Here is a 20,606-nt window from a genome sequence, read left to right as displayed (position 1 = left end):
AAAGTGGGTTAAATATAGTTAATGTACACATAACACCCCTATACTATGAGATTATTAACATACACGCCGCCTTGGGCATTTTCATAACATTAAAAGGGCAAAACAGGTATTACAACATTACTTTATGTCAAATATTTTATTAAGGATGTTTTCGCGCAATTTAAAATAATAGCGGTGTTTTTAGAACACTTTTCAAATAGGGTGTTTTCTACACTTGACCTTAATAATAAAAACTGAAAAATACTTTTGAAAAAGAAATGATAATATATTAAACATGGTGTAAAATTAAACTTTAATGAAAAATAAGTGAATTAATGACAAAAACGGAAGGAATCATTAGGAAAGTGGGACTAGGAATCTAACCATATTTGAACGAGTGTTTGCAAAGCAAACTTTCACATGGATTTACTAGTATTATTATTATTATTTCAGCATTCACGTTCTAGCATTCATCTCGTCTCTGTAAAGATTTGAAGGTCAAACTATGAGTTTTGAGAAGTAGCATTAAAATCCCCACGAGTAGGGAAGTGGTTAAAATACCTAATTTGCACCATGTTGAAAGGGATCCTCGTTAAAAAAATAAAAAATATATATTAATTGACTGGTAATTCAGATTTTAATATTAAAGCTCATTATTTCACTAAAATCCTTTTGCAAACAAAAATCTGTGTACCACTTCACTGTGAGTTATCATTACAAGCCAATTATGTTACCTCAGTGAGAAAAATTGACAGCCTTAATATTCACCACCGTACAAAAAGAATTTCCATGTTGAATCACTAGGGTGGACGGTACAATCGTGCTTTGATCGTATAATTACAAACATCAGAGGGATTCAAGCATGGATTCTATCAGGAATGGATATGTTGGCGTACCTACAATATGGATTTTTTAAAACAAAGTCGATATTGTGTAGTTGCTTCACACATCACCGAGTTTTTCCTCCGCTCGCAAAGTGGTATTGTTCTGTTCCTCCTCTTCATCCACATTGGAGCTCCCTGATTGTTCAATACTAGGAACCACCCCATTTTCTACGGGAGGCAGATCACCATTTTCCGATATACTCCTTTCCTCGGCTTTATGAACTGGTTTGGGAAGTTGTCTGGATGAAGAGGTTGCTAATAGACGGCTGAGTCCGTCAAATAAATTCTTGGCATCCATGATAAGAGCAGCTCCGCCAGGGTAACACCGACCAAAGCATGTAGCACAATGTGGATAAGCAACCTAATAAGAATCCAGAAGAAAGCCAAGGCTGTTAATTTTGATGCACGCACAAACTGCAGATAAAAAACAGCTTTAGTTTGTAGGTGCTTCACCTCAATGAATGCTCGGCAAAGTGAATGGAAAAGTACAGACTCGGTCTCTCTAAGCATCCGACTTGTATTGTATCTCAGTAAAGAATCAGAAACAGCCCGCAATCCCTTCACTAATTCTTGAGAAAGCACATGTTTCAAGCTTATTGGAGCACAGGGACGCAATTCATTCATTGCAGCAGCTACACCTGCAACCAGGGGAGACGAGAGGGAGCAAGAACACCAAATCTTAAGCAGTTATCCGGGGCATTGCACAAATCAATTTTAACATGCCACAATATTATATGTAGCAACAACCAAGTATTAACTCGAGTTTCTGCAGAATGTCATCCATTCCTACAACTGAGGTAAGGGAAGGGGTGGGCTCAAAGGCAAAGGGTCACCCTCTTTTATCCGAGGGTGCTGGGAGGAGTGAACTGGATACAGATCAACCTTTGCCATTATTTGCACAAAATGACAGCTCTCAGTATTCGAACTCCATTCTCATGGTTGACAGCCCGGGCATTTTACCGGTGCTCTAAGCAATGGCCCCTTGGGGAGGGGTGGGTGTGACATGGGAAAATGGAAAGCCTCAGAAGGTAACTCAGCCATGCTTCCTCCAAAGCAACTTTTATCAGTAAGAACGCTAGAGCCAACTCTCAGGCTGAACATCGAAGAATTAGATGAGGTTGCTAAACCAATTTTATTTTTGCAACGAAAGATGATTTATACTACTTGAGACCTAATTTTTAAGTTTTTAAATGTGAGAAATGCTGTCAAATGCCATGACTAAGGGAAGTCCTTCCCACACAAGAAAAGATCAGTTATCACCTCATTTCTGTTAGTCAAACTTATCCTGCATACAGTCAGCCATACTTGACATAAACAAATTTATCAGCTGTTAACATCCAGTTAGAAATGATCCTATTAGGTTAAGAAGTGCTAGAGAAATTTTAGGGTAGAACTAAGCAGAAAATAACATGATGTAAGAAAGTACCTAACTCCAAAACTCATTGCAGACTAAAGTATATATAAATCAGCTGATGTTGTTTTACATTTAAACGCACATGTACGCTGAACAAAGAAACATAATGGAGAGAGATAGAGCTCCTTTCCAATAGTACAATGAAGAGAAAGAGGGCTCCTTACTCCTTACTATGTAGTTAGTTATCTTATTGGTATGAGGTTGAATTTTCCACCCAGATATAGGCGTGTGGTATAGCCTCTACTTCAACTAGGTACAGGACCGGCTACAATGCTAGGTGACTTAGACGGTTCACGGTTGCCTAAGGCTCACAGCTAAGAACTTCCTTTATGTTTCTATTTTCACTCTTTGATTCACTCCGACTTGCGGATTAGATATAAAAAAGCTTATATAGCTATTTCGCAACCCCAACAACATTATGTCAATTTGGGAATCCTTGTCAGTCCCTTGTGTTTTTGTACTTCATTTCTCGCAAACTAGAATGAAAATTTGTTGCTTCGGTCTTTACAATAAATACTTTATGGTTATAAATTGTAATCAGTACACCAACAAAAATATCTACCAAGATATTTGATATGTTCTGATGTTCTTATGTTTCTTCATAACCTGCCAATTTCTCCCATAAGATTTATTCTAATCAAAATTTACAGCTTAATTTAAGACGCATATCACAACCACCAAAATTCCAATGGTTTCTGATACAGCAGAAATAAAATCAGTTGTAAGAAAAAATAAATAGAAATAAAAATATTCCAGATGAAGTAATTGAATAATGTTAAATACATGGCTGAACTTACCATTAACAAACACAGCAAGAGGTGGATGCTCCATTAGAATTGAAGGTGGGGTCACATCGTCCTGATTTTCTTCACCAACACTATTGGCTGTAAACCCGACGGCTGGTAACGGGACCCAGCGATGTGAATCCAAGACTAACTGGAGTGAAGTAAGAAGCTAGTTAACATGTCACCTCAAAAAATAAACAAATAAAATAAAATGAAAGGTGGTTTTGCCTTAATGAAGACTTCCATCCCAGAATGCCAATTTGTTTAGAATTGATAGAAATCACTATGTTCATAAGCTATTTAATTTGTGGCAAGTATCATAACTAAATGCAAGATTTTACCACTTGCCAGCATACCTGAAAATTCTCAACCGCTGTACTTATATTCTTTGAGAATAAGTTGAGGACTGCCCTGCATAAGTGACCAAACCAAGACATCTATAATGAAAATTCACCAAAAAATCAAATGCAGCATAAAGAAGTTTTTGTCATATTTACTCTTCAAAAAGCGAGGGAAGCAAGCCCCGAAAATCCAATCCAACATAACCAAGCCCCACGGCGCAATACTGTCAACATATAGTGAATTACATACAGAGATCAATATAACATACAAATTAAAAAACAAACAAGAATGAATTCTAAGTAAATCATATACAAGTGTTTTATTGAATAAGTCCTTTTGAATATAGACTCATGCTCTAATATGAATGCTGATAATTCCCTAACACGAAAATGTGCCCGTGTAAAGTAGAAACAACTAAGAACTTAACATGACAAGAGTCGACTCTCGCACTAATAGACAGGTCTATGTATAAGGATATATTTTCAAATGAAATGAATAGGCAAACCATTAATATCATGCGCAAACTTTATAGTACTGGAAACGGGGCAAATGTAAATTTTATAATCTCGTCAAACCTTCAAGAAAATGAAGAAGACATGCAACTATACAAATCTTAATTAACCCCAAGGGGTTGGCTCAAGTGAGAAAGTCACTTGGCTCTGGTGCCTCGTGAAGCATCAGGTCTAAGGTTCAACTCCTCTTGGGTGCAAACAATTCCTTAGAAGAAGGAGAAAAGGGGGAGGGGGAACAAAACGTAATTGAAGGTTCTCACCATGCACTGATCCAGGATATTTGACAAAGACCCGCCTTCAGTTATTTTAGGTAGCATGACTTTGAGAGTTTTAAGGTGAGAGGTAATTTGATGCATCGCCCAGCTAAAGAGAAGCCCGCCATCATAGTTTTCTTCGCTTCCAGATGTATCATCAGCAAATATGGCTCGATATTGGTTAACAACGTCAAAAAGATGCGTCCTATGACAGTTTACCATCCCTTTTAAGTAATCATAAGCATTTCTTTGGTCTAGGTCACCGAGAATTCCAGTAAGCCATGCCTCTCGGCATCTTAAAAACTGTTCAATCAAGAAGAATCTCGGTCAAAAACAGTAGCATCAAGAAACCAGATAAGCATATCAATTAGAAACAGAAACCACAAGGACAACTAAACTGTCCGTAAAACCAATCACCTGTAGGCGCATTTCATACTCACTAAATACTCCTATACGACGTAAATATCCAATAATGCGGAGACATTCTGGCAACTACAAAACACAAGGTTATATGAACAAAAGTTTGAGAAGTATAAAGCTAAAAAATAAAGATAAATCATCCTGCACCAATTGCAGATGCTCAACATATTATTTAATTATTTTTATCATAAGGGAAAACCTAAAAGTACCTGAATATTTGATTGAAGTTTCTGGAGAAGCTGAAAAAGAAGAGATTGTGTGGTCTGCATAACTTCTGCAGCAAGTGCCTGAATTACAGGTAATCTATTGAAAGGAATAAAAAGAAGAAGAAGAAGAAAAAGAAAGAAAGAAGAAAAGAGCACCTTAGTAAGTTGCCTTCATTAGGTCATAGTCATAGTCAAACTAAATATCAACTAGTGAGTAGAACAAGAGAAGGAAAACTCACTTCGGGTGCATTGTTGAAAGCTTGCAAACAAAAGCTTCTAAGTCGAGAGCTTCATCATAATTTCCATTCCTTACACATCTGCACAGTAATATATTTAGTGATGCTTCCTAGACAATTGAACTAAAACACACATCATCAAGAATACCAAAATCATAAAATAAACAAGATGGACCACCAACAAAGAAAAAATTAACACATCCAAATTGTACTCATAAGAATTGTTTCAGTACCCCAGTTCCCCCCTCCCCAAGGGTGGCTTCTTTGGATAAAACCACAACATTGCACTACTTCATTCATACCATAAATTATTTTCTCTCCTTTTGCTTTTCGCAGAAATCACCTCCACCCACTTCATCTTGATCTCTTTCTTTTTCAATATTAAATTGTAAAATCCCACTAAAAAGGCATGTTAATCACCACATTACAAACCATGCACAACCATTTTCAAACGAACAAACTGCATATTTGAAAGCGAACCTACACAATTTATACCATTACTAAGTTGGCCATCGATTCAATTTTAAGATGTCATAATTACAATTTTGTCAAACACATACGTGTCCATAAGCTGAGGAATTTCAAGCAAGTCAAGCAAAGTACTATGATTTGATAGCAGTGTTTGATTCATCTTCCTCTTCTCTAAAATCTGCTCTGCAGAGTCAATGAACTCAGTGCAACCAGATGTTAGCTTTGGGATTTCAGAAATCTGCAAGGCAAGAATACACGTATCAGTTTACGTGATTTAATTAAATCCTTGATCCTGAAGTTAAAAGTCTAAAGAGATGAACAGTAAAACTTATAGTATAATTTTCTATTTCAATTCTAAGATGCCTAACGATAAGGAAACAAACTAAGATAAGCACATTAATATGTTCACGTGACAACTAAAATTCATGTAAAGGGTAAGCAACTCAGAAGCATGAAAGCCGAAATTTTTTGAGGCAATATCCGTGCTTGTGGGTAGTTTGTTGTTTAGTTGGTGTTGTGGGTAGTTTGTTGTTTGGTTGGGTGGCCTTGCCCCCTTTCATTCTTGTAACATTTTTCATATCAATCTAATTATCTTACTTAGCAACAATTTTTTTTTCTTCTTTTGTACAAGTAAGATTTCATTGAAAAGCAGTCAAAAGGGAGTGCATCGCAGTTCCAAAAATAGAGCCAAAAGCTATACCCAATGCTATCCACAAAAGACAATAAAAGCTCCATATAAAAATAAAGAACTAAGAACAAAGTATTTCATCACACCTAACGAAGACTACCCCATCAAAAGTCACCTATTTTTTTCCCTCCACAAGGCCCACCATAAACACAAAGAGGTGACTTGCCACACATCTCTACAATGAGGTAAAAAGGAGCATGCCTATGGGGCATGTCGGTGAGTCTAGCCTTGTGTATCCAATTTGGACTTCCTGTTGGGTAGCCTTCCAATGACTTGTCTAAAATTATATTAAGGTTTAAATTCTGACAGTGAAAGATCAGATCCTCAAATGTTTAAGAGGGAAGAAAAAAACAGATATCAGCTCAATGACAGTATGAAATGATCGTGCTCATCCACGGGATGAGAAATTGCTCATGATATAGATGCTTTAATTTCTGAAGTATAACATGTCTACCTTCACTAATTCCTCCCCAATTACATATACTATGAGGGACTTCTATATGCATGTGGTGGGAGTTCGAGGGTTGGGGGTCATGTATCACCTATTTAATTCTAGATTAATTACTTTGTTCTACTCAGACAGATGCTTGTACATGCATTAGGAAGTCACCTCTGACGGATCAAGCTTCCTCTAGAAAGCAGCTAACGAAATTTGAAGGGAGGCCTTTTGTAAATAGGTTTTGGTACAGAAGAGGCTGGTTCAGAAATAGGTGAGAAGTTCCCATGGTGTGAGGATCTTACTAGGAACCATTGAGAGCTTATGGAGCTTCAGCAACAGTGTTGGAGAACATAGTTATTAAAGGCCCAAGGCGCACCAAGGCGCTAGAGGTCCTTTGGAGCCTAGGCGCGCGCCTAAGTGAAGTGAGGCGCACAATTGAAAATTTAAACTACCATAATAACATTCATATCTCATAAGTCATATCAATATTCTAAAAATTGATATCAAATATAAAAAAGTAAATCCATCAACTATACAAGCATCCAACAACCATAAAACAGAGCACAAATTTGTTTTCTTGAAAGGCAAAGAAAAATGTGTTTTTTGAATGGCAAAACAAAGCACAAAAAGAAATAAATATGTTAACCAAAAAAAAAATTGTTAACAAGAAAAAAAAAAAAAAAAAAAAAAAAATGAAATAACAGAGCAAAAAAAAAAGAGAGAGAGATGAGAGAACTAGACGAAGAGAGATATGTAAACAAAGATAAGAATAAAGGAGAGATCTAGAGGAGAAGAGAGAAAAAAGAAAAGAAAAGAAAGAACTGACGTGGCTTCGTCATTCATCTCTGCAACTAGGGCTTCATCTTCGTCTCACAATCTCATTCTATCGTTGTTCAGTTAACACTTTGACTCTTGGGCTTTCTTATTTTTTTATTCTTTTGAACAAAAGTTCCTTATATCGTATGATTGAGCTTTCTTTTTTGTTTATTAAGTTGCCAAAAATACCCTTTTTGGCTTAAGAAATAATACAATCGTATTTTTTTAAACAAATATCAGTGAGGCGCGCCTAGGCGCATCTCAAAACCGAGGCGCGCGCCTAGTAAACATTAGTGAGCCTAGGATGACAACAGGCGCTAAACCTGAGCCTCGAGTGCCTAGGCGCGCCTTTAACAACACTGTTGGAGATGCAGTTGGGCAGAAGATGAATGGTATTAATATGGAGATGCTACCCTCTGATATTTTTTCAGGGAAATACAGCTTTAAGGTGTAAAAATGAAGCTCCAGTAGCAAATTACATTGCATGGAAAAGAGAGGAGAGGAGAGGGATGCATCAGAATCCTAGACTCGTCAGGTCTCTTAAGTTAACATGCTTAGGCAAGTGTGACTTTAGAAGATTTAGGTTTTAGATGGTAAATTCTAGTTAGACTATGAACCTACATTTCCAAGGTATTTTTGAACTAAAAAAGAGTGAAAAGAAGTATTTAGACTTATCAGGGATTTGAAATATTTGAGAGGATTTGAATTGGAAAAAGTTGTGAATTTACTAATTACACAAGACAAGTTATACTGCTACAACGTTCCCTTTCTACTGGTGCCACCTGGTCCGGTAACTTCTGCACCAATACAACTTGCCTTTTCTACCAGGTAAAAACTTCTCCAGAGACATTTAATCAATGAACTTGGATAATCCACTGGTACAATAGTGGCAGTAACTTTCCTATTACAACTTCATAATTTTACTGAGTGATCTCCACTAAAGAATAAAAATACCTTTGCAATTTGCTACATTAACTGGCACTCCATCTCTGTTTTGCACGGTGAAGATTCTGCTTGTTTGCTACGAGGGTTATTCAAAGAGAGTGTTTGCAGTAGATCATTAGTGAAGAAAAGCAGATTGCCTAGTAGGTAATTGCATTGAAGTGGATTGTAGATAGCTAGTAATTCTGAAACCAACTAGTCTTATAGTGGCAATGTTGACTATTTTTCTTCATAGTGAATTATGTGCTGTAGACCAAGTGTAGTGGATTTTCCCCGTTTGGGTTTTCCACATCAAAACTTATGGTTTCTGTATGATTTGCTGATTGTTTTATGTTTACCCCATTGTGATAATTTGTTTAGTTCAAAACTTCAAATAAAATTAGAGTATTGTGGTTAAAAATGAATCGGCCCTATTCATCACCTCTAGGTTAAGTAAAATAGAAATCTTTCAATCTCAACACATTCCACAGTGCAACTCCTACATTTCATCTAAATGCAACTTACTCCAATTATATTGGACCAGCAGGAAATGTGTTTATGCCATTGCATTCTATTTTGGGTTGACCACTTATATGAAACCATCACACAACCTCAAACTGCGTCTGTTTAGCATTTTTTTTGTAACTGTTGCTCCTGTATGAATCATGCTACCCTTACAAACTGGGAAAAAAATTCTGAACCATTATTTTCTCATCTTGGGAAAAGGTATTGCCTTTTGCTCTAAAGTTGGAAAAAAAAAAAAAAAGGCTGAACTATCTTTTCCTCACATTGTCCTCGGTCTTTTCCATTTCCTCCATTCCATCTCTAAATTTTCTCTAGCTACACTTATTTATGGACTCTTCCTTGATTGTCTAGCAGTCTATTCCATAGAGCATGGCAAATATTGTCACATAGCATTTTCTTTTGAAATGGACAAGTGACAATGAAAACACACTCCACAAGCACCACCCCAATTGAACCACCATGCTTGATTTATAGCATGACATCCTCTTCAACAGTTCAACCCCACCCCCACCTATAAAGTATTGGTATAATGAGTTAATGCCAATGGTCTTCCCACTTTCCTTTTGGACGATCAAACCCAGATAATGGTAATACTTTCACTAGTGCTTCTCCTTGCTTCATTTATTGTTCCTCCTCACTTAATTCATTGATGACGAGTACCATATTTTTTGTTGCATTGAAGCTTTTTTTGAGACATTTTAATTTTTAAGCACCTCTTAATAGTTCTAATTTAGCTTTCCACTTTGACTGGATCTCATAAAAAATAATATTAAAAATTAAAAAAATTAAAAATAAAAAAAACTATAAATTATCAGTAACCATCTACAACAGAGTTGTGAACGCCCGTTAATTCTTCAGTAGCCAGCATAACAACTAGTCCGGTCCTCCAACCATTCTCCCACTAATTATAGCTCCCCAGTCTTTCTGCTTTGGAATCTCTCTGTTCCAGTGTATGTTCTTTTAATATATATTCCAAAGCAACCACGAGTAGTGTAAGAAATGATTAGATATTGTTACATTTAAGAATTCATTTGAGTTTCTAATAATTATGAATTCCGTAGGTTGTAGAAGAAATGTGATCCGAAATCAAAATTTACAATGATGCCGATCAATTAAAGCAATAACACAATTTTACATAACAAAAATAATTACCATAGATTCGAGATGTTTATCAATAGAAGAAACTTCTTCTCGTATCCCAAGCAATGCATCGGCAGCTGAAATGAATGAGCGGTAATTTCCAACCGCCACTTCTTGCATCTGCCGCCGAATCCTCTCTGCATCGACCCGAAGAAGTTCTGGTTCCTGTAAATCATTCAAACAAATTAATGTATAAATAAATGCATACATACATACATACATAATATATATATATATATACAGAGAGAGAGAAATTGAGGACCTTGTGAAGGCGATCGAGAGTGAAGGAGAGGAGTTCAGAGACGTAAGGCTGTTGAGAGACGGAGGCAAGAGGGAGGAGACCTGCTAATGTGGCTGTCTCGTCTGCAGGAGTTTCGGACTCCATCATCGACGTTCCAATGCTGTGTCGAATTCAATCTTAATTCAATTAGGGTTTGTTTTGCTCTGTATTATGTACAGACTACACAGGGGAGATGCAGATCCAGAGAGAGACTAACACAAAACACAATCCACAATCCACAATCCACAGTGTGTTTCTGTTATTTTCATTTCTGGTCCATATTCTATTCGAATTATGTCTGGGTCCATATTCGGTCCATATCGTGTTTGGGTCCATATTCTATTTGAATTTGGTTGGATTCTAGCGGAACCGAAATCCGAACTGAGATGGTCCGTTAACATCTGACTCCGAATAATGCTTTGCTACGATACGGAAAATATGAAGAATAAGATGAAGGTTAGGGTTATAAGAAATTTAAGTTTTATCAATTTATCGGGCTTAGTTTGGTTAATGGCTAAACTTAGTCTTACATTCTAAATGAGTCGTTGTATAATTTAAACAGATTCCTATAATATATTTAAAACGAGGTTATGCATAATATAAACAGTATCTCTCTTTCATGTATATAGTATATAATTGTGTATGTTCACAAGCTTTGTTTAGAAACATAAACAGTTTCTCTCTTTCATGTGTATAATATATAATTATGTATATTTTGAATTGTATTATGTACAGATTACAGAGTGGAGATGCAGATCCAGAGAGAGACTAATATAACACATAATCCATAGTGTGTTTCTGTTATTTTCATGTCTGGGTTCATATTCTATTCGGATTCTACTGAAATTGAAATTCGAACTACACGAGATAGTCCACGAACATCTGACCTGAATAATGCTTTGCTACTATTTGGAAGATAAGAAGAATAAGATGAGGGTTAGGGTTATAAAGAATTCGAGTTTTGTCAATTTCTAGGGCTTAGTTAGGTTAATGGCTAAACCTATTCTTACATTCTAAATGGCCTGTTGTATAATATACTTAAAAAGGGTTTATGTATAATATAAACAAGTTCTCTCTTTCACGTATATAGTATATAATTATGTATGTTCATGAGCTTTGTTCACAATCATAAACAGGATCTCTCTTTCATGTATATAGTATATAATTATGTATGTTTTGATCTATATTAAATATAGACTACAGAGGGGAGATATAGATCCAGAGAGAGACTAATACAACACACAATTCACAATGTGTCTTCGTTATTTTCATGTCTAGGTCCATATTCTATTCGAATTCGGTTAGATTCTACTGAAACCGAAATTCAAACTGCATGAGATAGTCCGCTAACATCTGACCCGAATAATGGTTCACTGCGATTTGGAAAATATAAAGAATAAGATGAGGGTTAGGGTTATAAGGAATTTGAGTTTTGTCAATATATGGGGCTTAGTTAGACTAATGGCTAAACCTAGTCTTACATTCTAAATGAGCCGTTGTATAATTTAAACAGGTTCTATAATATACTTAAAACGGGATTATGTATAATATAAACAGGTTCTCTCTTTCACGTGTATAGTATATAATGATCACGAGCTTTGTTCACAAACATAAAAAGGTTCTCTCTTTCATGTATATAGTATATAATTATGCATGTTTTGATCTGTATTATGTACAGACTACAGAGGAGAGATGCCGATCCAGAGATAGGGAGACTAATACAACACATAATCCACAATGCGTTTTTGTTATTTTCATGTCTGGATCCATATTCTATTCGAATTCGATTGGATTCTACTGAAATCGAAATTTAAACTCCACGAGACAGTCCGCTAACATCCAACTCAAATAATGCTTTGTTGCGAATTGGAAAATAAGAAGAATAAGATGAGGGTTAAGGTTATAAAGAATTTGAGTTTTATCAATTTATGGGGCTTAGTTGGGCTAATGGTTAAACCTAGTCTTATATTCAAAATGGGTCGTTCGATAATTTAAACATGTTCCTATAATATTCTTAAAACAGACTTATGTATAACATAAACATGTTCACTCTTTCATGTATATAGTATATAATTATGTATGTTCACGAGCTTTGTTCACAAACATAAACATGTTATCTCTTTCATGTATATAGTATATAATTATGTATGTTTTGATCTGTATTATGTACAGACTACAGAGGGGAGATGCACATCTAGAGAGAGACTAATACAACACAAAATCCACAATGTGTTTCAGTTATTTTCATGTTTGGGTCCATATTCTATTCGAATTCAGTTGGATTCTACTGAAACCGAAATTCGAACTGCATGAGATAGTCCGCACCCGAATAATGCTTCGCTGTGATTTGGAAAATAAGAAGAATAAGATAAGGGTTAACGTTGTAAGGAAATGAGTTTTGTTAATTTATGGGGCTTAGTTGGGTTAATGGATAAACTTAGTCTTACATTCTAAATGAGCCATTGTATAATTTAAATAGGTTCCTACAATATACTTATAACGGGCTTATGTATAATATAAACAGGTTTTCTCTTTTATGTATATAATATAATTATGTATGTTCACAAGCTTTGTTAACAAACATAAACAAGTTCTCTTTTTCATGTATATAGTATATAATTATGTATGTTTTAATCTGTATTATGTACAGACTGCAGAGGGGAGATGCAGATCCAGAGAGAGAGAGACTAATATAACACACAATCAAAATTGTGTTTCCATTATTTTCATGTCTGGGTCTATATTTTGTTTGAATTTGATTGGATTCAATTGAAACCGAAATTCAAACTCCATGAGATAGTCCGCTAACATCCGACCCGTATAATGCTTTGTTGCAATTTGGAAAGCAAGAAGAATAAGATGAGGGTTAAGGTTAAAAGGAATTTAAGTTTTGTCAATTTATGGGGCTTAGTTGGGCTAATGGGTAAACATAGTTTTACATTCTAAATGGGCCGTTGTATAATTTAAGCAGGTTCTTATAATATACTTAAAACGGGCTTATGTATAATATAAACATGTTATCTCTTCTGTGTATATAATATATAATTATGTATATTCACGAGCTTTGTTTACAAATATAAACAGGTTCTCTCTTTCATGTATATATTATATAATTATGTATGTTTTGATCTATATTATGTACAGACTACAAAGGGGAGATGCAGATCCAGAGATAGAGAGACTAATACAACACACAATCCACATTGTGTTTATGTTATTTGCATGTCTCAGACTATATTCTATTTGAATTCGGTTGGATTCTACTGAAACCGAAATTCGAATTGCACGAGATAATCCGCTAACATCCGACCCGAATAACGTTTTGCTGCGATTTGGAAAATAAGAAGAATAAGATGAGGTTTAGGGTAATAAGGAATTTGAGTTTTGTCAATTTATAGGGCTTAGTTGGGCTAATGGCTAAACCTAATTTTACATTCTAAATAGGCCGTTGTATAATTTAAACAGGTTCCTATAATATACTTAAAACGGGCTTATGTATAATATAAACAAGTTCTTTCTTTCATGTATGTAGTATATAATTATGTATGTTCACGAGCTTTGTTCACAGACATATTTACGAACAAACAAGTCCAGTTTATGGTTGTTTGAGTTTGGCTCATTTACGAAATGAGTTTGAAAATCTTATTTCAACTTGGTTCATTTATCAAATAAACATACGGGATTCAAGCCTTTATAGAGTCGAGTTCGACTTGTTCTCAAATGAATTGGTTCACTTACAGTCCTAGTGATTGATCTGGGATCATACAATAATTTCTCACCTTGAACAATTGATATAAGTGTGCCTCATTACACCTCTTAATTTTTGATGTCCAATGGAGTTTGAACTAACATTATTCTTGGAATTTGAATATATATATTTTTGGGTAAAGTACACTAACACTCCTTTAGGTTTGATAAAAGGACACACAAATAAAACTTAGCCAATTTTGGGACAATGACACCCCTTTGAAAAAATTCCATCCAAACAAGGCCTTAAATCATATGAAAAGACAAAATTCCCCTGAATGGGAGAAGGAGAGAGAGGGATTGCAGACAGAACGATATAGAGAGAGAGATAATGGTTTTTGAGAGAGAAAGTGAGGGTTGCAGAAGAAACTAGAAGAGTTAATTCAAGAAAATAGAATTAAGTTAAGGAATTTTGTGGCACGTGAGACTCTAATCGATGAAGAATTTTGGGTGAGTTATATATATATATATTCTTATGAGATATATTCTAAGCCATGAAATTTCTCAGTACTTCTTATTTTCACAAATGACTCCAGCATTAGATGGAGGCTTTACTGTTATAAATCCAGCTTTTGGCTTGTTTGCAAGACCTGTTTAATATATTTTAAATCCAATTTATGAGTTGGATCTACATGTTCTAATTTTAGGTTGTGTTAATTGGATTTGGGGTGCCTGATGTTTATGATTTTAGTAAAATTTTCTGTTTCTTATTTTATTAATTTGTCCATTCGATCATTTCAATAACAAGTTTTTTCTCCATTTGTTTTATTATGTGGCTCTTTTGCTTGATGCACTATAACATAATGATGGAATGAATCATTGACACAGTGTTGATATATATATATATATATATATATATATATATATATATATATTTATGTATCTGTGTACACACACACACACACACACACACACACGTGTGTGTATTATATATATAAAAAAAAAAGGAAGGACGAAGGAAGAGAGAAGGGAGAGAAAGAAATGGGGTATTAAGGTTAGAAGGGTAATTTCAATATTTAAATGGGTTAATATAAAAGTTAAAGGGCAAAAATGTCAATTCATTATCATTGGGGTGTCTTTGGTAACTATATGAAACTTGAGGGGGTGTTATTGTCCCAAAATAGGCTAAGATTCATTTGTGTGTCCTTTTGTCAAATTTAAAGGGGTGTTAGTGTACCTTACCTTATTTTTTTTTATAGTCGGATCCCATTAGGTCATGGCAAGGACAGGCGTGGAATATTCTCCTGACAGAATAATTTTGTAATTATTTATTAAAAATAGAGTTTCAATCTAATTTTAAAATATATTATGAATTAATTAAAAAAATAATATAATTTTTTATTAAATAAAACATCCATCCATCCAACTCCGAGCTAAATTTTCATGATAATGTGAAATCTACACCCAAAGAAAAAAAAAATTCAATTTTTTGACTTAAATTTTTTTTCCTTCATGTTTTGCTTTAATTGGATAACATAAGTTTTAGCACTGTAGGCCTCTCTGCTGCGTGTCCCACCGTGTCACAACACGGCATGGTGCATGTGCTAGCGGCAAATCCAACGACCACCATTTGTCCATTTGATAGTTAAAGAAATGTGTAAGGAAGATACGAGTTTTATTCAACTTTTGTTTAAGTGTGAAATAGTGATTGTCTGAACTAATAATTCTGAGATCATATAATAATTTTTCATGTCCAAGTGCAGCATGGTTACTGAAACACATCTGTAATGAAGACCATCTTTCTTTCTTTGGCCCCTCATGCTTTTGCTTTTTGAAGTTATGAGTGCTTATTCTCATCATACTGATACTGATCATGATTTTTTTTAGCTCCTCTGTTTTTAACTATCCTTATCCAAGCTCCCAACTAATAGTCCATCTAAGTAACCATTTTAAAGCTAAAATACTCCTTGATATCCTTCTCTGTAATCGCTAAAATTGAACGGCTCATTCAACATGACATCTCTTAAATGCAAAACGATGAAAATGAATACAAGAAAAAGAAAAGAAAAGAAAAGAAGGTTATTGCGACTAATTGTAACCGACTGTACAAGACAAGAAGTTGAATAGTGCATTAATGTGTTTTTGTGAATTGTTTAATTTTTTTTACCAATTTATCAACAAAAATACATGACAGAAAACGGTTGGCAACGATGCTCAAAGTGTATAAAATTCTAATAATAAATTTAAAAAATAAGTAAATAAAAAATGAATGCGAATAGAGAAAAGACTGTTATTGTAAGAAAAAGAAAAAAAAAAAAATTCTTAATTGAAGAAAGAGAGTGCAATTTACTTTTATTTATTTTTAAACGAACAAAAAGAAATTTGAAGAATAAGTGTAAGAAGGAAAATAATTAAAGAATTAAAGAGATTTTTAAAATAGATCACTAATTTTTTTTGGCATTTATAAATTTCAGGGGGAATTATATATGTATATATATATATATACTAGTGGGCCAGCATGGGGCCAGGGTGTGATACCCCCTTGTTTCGGAACACGGGTTGATCAAGTCTGCGCACAAAATTAGGGAATATCAAAACAATTAAAGTATTTAAACAAACACAGAGTACAAAAAAAAAAATAAAAAGAATAATTAATACGCTGAAGAAAACTAATAAACAATAAATCCATTAATAATTCTCCAACATTTACAACTCGGGAATCCTGAAACCCAAGGACCCCTTGACCAAAATCCATTAACCAAAAGTTCACTATTAATTACTAATATCAAATTAAACGATAATAATATCTTACTTTTAAATAAAGCGAAAGAGTGGATAAGTCCTCCAGCTGCGGAATCTCAGCCTTGAGACTTGAACTTCTATTAACCTGGAAAAAAAATCACGGGTTAAACCCTACGAGTAAGTTCTCTCTACCAGACCTCTGAAAACCAATAAATAAATCATCTCTATTAAAAAACAACCCTAATAGAGTTTTAACCTTGATATACCATAATATACATATATATATATATATATATATCACATGGTATGATATTGTCTGCTTTGGACCTGAGCTTGCACGGTTTTGCTCTTGGGTTTCACCCCAAAAGGTCTCATACCAATTGGAGGTGACACACTTACATATAAGCACTTCACCTTTCCTCTACCCAGGCGATATGAGACTGTGCACCCGTAACTCGCCAGTGTGGTAGCCTGACAGTGTCTCTCGCACCCGCCCACGGCACACCGGCCCATAAGGTCATCACAATTCACCCCCTTGGAGGCCTCACGTCCCCATCGGCACACTTCCTGCTGGGTCAGGCTCTGATACCATTTATAAAGACCCACTCCACCACATGGTATGATCTGTGGGCGGGTGTGTCGTGGGTGGGTGCGAGAGACACTGTCAGACTACCACACTGGCGAGCTACAGGTGCACAAGTCCCACATCGCCTGGGTAGAGGAAAGGTGAAGTGCTTCTATGTAAGTGTGTCATCTCTAATTGGTATGAGGCATTTTGGGGTGAAACCCAAGAGCAAAACCGTGCGGGCTCAGGCCCAAACCGGACAATATCATACCATGTGGTGGAATGGTTCGTTATAAATGGTATCAGAGCCTGACCCAGCCGGAAGTGTGCCGACGGGGACGTCGGGCCTCCAAGGGGGGTGGATTGTGATGACCCTGTGGGCGGGTGTGCCGTGGGCAGGTGCGAGAGACACTGACAAGCTACCACACTGGCGAGCAACGGGTGCACAGTCCCACATCGCCTGGGTAGAGGAAATGTGAAGTGCTTATATGTAAGTGTGTCATCTTCAATTGGTATGTGGCCTTTTGGGGTAAATCCCAAGAACAAACCGTGCAGGCTCAGGCCCAAAGCGGACAATATCATACCATGTGGTAGAGTGAGTCGTTACAAATGGTATCAGAGCCTGATCCAGCCGGAAGTGTGCCGACGGGGACGTCGGGCCTCCAAGGGGGGTAGATTGTGATGACCTTGTGGGCGGGTGTGTCGTGAGCGGGTACGAGAGACACTGACAAGCTACCATATTGGCGAGTTACGGGTGTACAGTCTCACATCGCCTGGGTAGAGGAAATGTGAAGTGCTTATATGTAAGTGTGTCACCTCCAATTGGTATGAGGCCTTTTGGGGTAAAGTCCAAGAACAAAACCGTGCAAGCTCAAACTCAAAGCGGACAATATCATGTTATACGGTGGAGTGGGTCGTTACACATGGGGTCCAGGCAAATTAAATGGCTAATGTACCTTAATTGATCTCTGAAAAGATGGCCCATGTTATGCACTCTCTTTATCAAAGTATGTCCTTAGCAATTAATTCCTAGGTCCTCAATACAGAGTGTTGTGAGAAAAAGAGCGTCCCTTCATAATTGCCTAGTGCATATGATTGCTGATAAATGTCTCCATTTCTTCATCACGAAACAAATACAGTAACAATTTCATTACATAACACACATTTTAAACTGATATCGGTAAGCAAACAATAAATCTTCTGACCGTTGTTCACAGATTGAATAGGTTCAAGTTCTTGACAATGGCTAAACATTATCATGACAATGCAAAATGTTAGCTAATAAATACACATCTACGAACAAAATGAAATACCACAAAATCTATCCCCATAATTTATTTATCCATCCAACAAATTAATACAACTCTTCATCAACCAAAAAGCATAACATGAAATGAAAATAGTAACATGACAGATATGGATGCTTGAAGAGAAAGAGAAGAAGCCTCCGAAGCGTAGAAGTAGTAGTAAGGATAGGAGTAATTGCCCTGCTGCATACCAGGAGGCGCCTTACCGGAAGGAATGTTGATGTAGTCGGGAGAAGGCGGGGGAGTGGCACCCCACGAAAAGTAAGATGATGGCGGTGGAGGTGGTAGCGTGGGAGTTGGGGGTGAATCGAAGTAATAAGACTCCGGTGGTGGTGGTGGTGTTGGGGGTGAATTGAAATAATAGGACTCAGGTGGTGGTGGTGGTGGTGGTGGTGGTGGTGGTGGTGGTGAATTGAAATAAGAAAGCTGAGGTGGTGGTGCTGAGTGGTGCGGCTTTGACTGTCGTGGTGGTGGAGGTGGTGAGCATATGACAGGACACGTCGCGCAATCACTAATGCATAGCAAACCTGTTGCTGGTATGTCAGTTTGATCTGCAGCTGTTACTCTGGCAAACATGATCATCACCTCTATGACCCTCAAGAGCAACACAAGCCATTTTCTTCTCAGATGTGCTAGACCTTTGGCATGATCCATCTCATGAAATGCTGATTAAATTAATGGCATATAGTTAGCTTCAGAACTAGTAGATCGAGCAAGTTGTGTCTATGGCCTTGTTTGTGACACACAACACTTGCTATACTTATCTGCTATGTGACTTAATAGCTATAGCCAGATAGAATCCTTTGCCCTCTGGTTCCATGCGTCTCTCAAAAGTTTGATTTAGATGCTTCTTCTGTGAAAAGAAAATGGAGGCCTTTGTTTGCTGTAAAGGAGGACAATCACAACCACCCATGTTGTCTTTGGTCAATGAAAGTTTAAATTTGTTTTATGAGAAATTAGTATATGCTATAATGTTATCGGCCAATCACAATTTGACATGAAAACAAATGTGTCAATTTTATTTAACTTTTATTTATGTATCGAATAGTGATTGATCTCGACTATGTAATCCAAAATTATAATATGAGGATTGGAGTACTCCCAAACTCAGTAGGGGAGTTATTTAGCGCAATTAAAAAAAAAAAAAAAAAATTTAGAAATGATATGAGCACCCAGCGTCCATTTGGCACTTTTTATAAATTGAACTGATCTTGCTTGCATGATGGGGAATATGGCTTTTAGTAAAATTGTGAGTGTTAGTTACATTAAGCTGCTTTTACAATTATATTAAGGCAGTGTGGTGTGTAATTAATAAAATGTTGTGACATATTGAGCACTGAAATCTTTACTTTCGGCGGTGATTGGATGGATATAGCACAGAGGATTGGACCAATAGGGAACCTCAAGGCAATGGGTCCCACCTAGAGATCTATCTATTTGAAATTGAATTGATCAGACAATTACGGGTATAATTTTCAAATGACAGTGCTAAATATTTCGGTGGTACTTGCTTTATTATCTCTTTGGAGTTTGGAGTATGTATTATTGAATATATATATATATGTCATTTTCATTGGGGGAGGGGAATCCAAAGTTAGGAGTGTTTGGCAAAGTCATCCCCTCTTTTTCTTATGCCTTTCTCTGAACATAATCTACCTTTGGGGGCATCAATTCTCTCTCTCTATCCCCCACAGTTTCACACTTTATACTTTTCTTGTGAATCTCTTCTTTGGTTCCAACCACAGAATCCAATTTTCTATTGCAGTTTCCAGGGAGTTCTTTGCTTGGATGCCAATATTCCTTAAAGTGGACAGACAAGACAATTAAGCAGTGCTGCTTGCTTCAATAATATAGACATTTAATCCCAAATCATTTATTCAGATTGTGACACTTGGATAGAGCATTGCACAATTTGAATTATTTATTCTCCCATTCTAATATCAAGACACTAATTCCATAAAATCAAACACAACTTGAGCGTACTTGTGTTTTA

General features: G+C 36.1%; 2 protein-coding genes across 2 annotated transcripts; both read right to left on the bottom strand.

The window, feature by feature from the left end:
* Positions 1 to 614: 614 nt before the first annotated feature.
* LOC132286090 (conserved oligomeric Golgi complex subunit 8) lies at positions 615 to 10,570 on the bottom strand. Its single transcript, XM_059788355.1, has 12 exons — positions 10,295 to 10,570; positions 10,045 to 10,197; positions 5,593 to 5,741; positions 5,036 to 5,113; positions 4,800 to 4,893; positions 4,588 to 4,662; positions 4,177 to 4,473; positions 3,560 to 3,627; positions 3,419 to 3,473; positions 3,075 to 3,213; positions 1,317 to 1,501; positions 615 to 1,224 (listed from the first exon to the last, which is right to left on the bottom strand). The coding sequence occupies exons 1-12, from the start codon at positions 10,418 to 10,420 to the stop codon at positions 922 to 924; spliced, it is 1,722 nt and encodes a 573-aa protein (XP_059644338.1). The 5' UTR covers positions 10,421 to 10,570; the 3' UTR covers positions 615 to 921.
* An 8,106-nt stretch (positions 10,571 to 18,676) lies between these two features.
* LOC132281752 (leucine-rich repeat extensin-like protein 3) lies at positions 18,677 to 19,267 on the bottom strand. The gene has a single exon (XM_059783425.1). It carries the CDS (start codon positions 19,265 to 19,267, stop codon positions 18,677 to 18,679), a length of 591 nt encoding a protein of 196 aa, XP_059639408.1.
* Between the last annotated feature and the right edge of the window lie 1,339 nt (positions 19,268 to 20,606).

Source organism: Cornus florida, unplaced genomic scaffold (genome assembly GCF_030987335.1).
Source record: "Cornus florida cultivar Cherokee Brave unplaced genomic scaffold, ASM3098733v1 CherokeeBrave_3.0.0_Hap2_Chr11, whole genome shotgun sequence".
Taxonomy (NCBI): Eukaryota; Viridiplantae; Streptophyta; class Magnoliopsida; order Cornales; family Cornaceae; genus Cornus; species Cornus florida.
The sequence above is the reverse complement of the archived record's forward strand: the minus strand, read 5'-3'. Positions and strand labels throughout refer to the sequence as shown.

Bases quoted from the DNA above. Each gene is read 5' to 3' on its own strand.
- LOC132286090 (XM_059788355.1), bottom strand. From the start codon at position 10,420: ATGATGGAGTCCGAAACTCCTGCAGACGAGACAGCCACATTAGCAGGT. The intron at 5,742-10,044 runs GTAATTATTTTT...CTTGCCTTGCAG, and splicing joins ATAAACATCTCGAATCTATG to ATTTCTGAAATCCCAAAGCT. The intron at 4,474-4,587 runs GTGATTGGTTTT...TTGATTGAACAG, and splicing joins AGTATGAAATGCGCCTACAG to TTTTTAAGATGCCGAGAGGC.
- LOC132281752 (XM_059783425.1), bottom strand. From the start codon at position 19,267: ATGGATCATGCCAAAGGTCTAGCACATCTGAGAAGAAAATGGCTTGTG.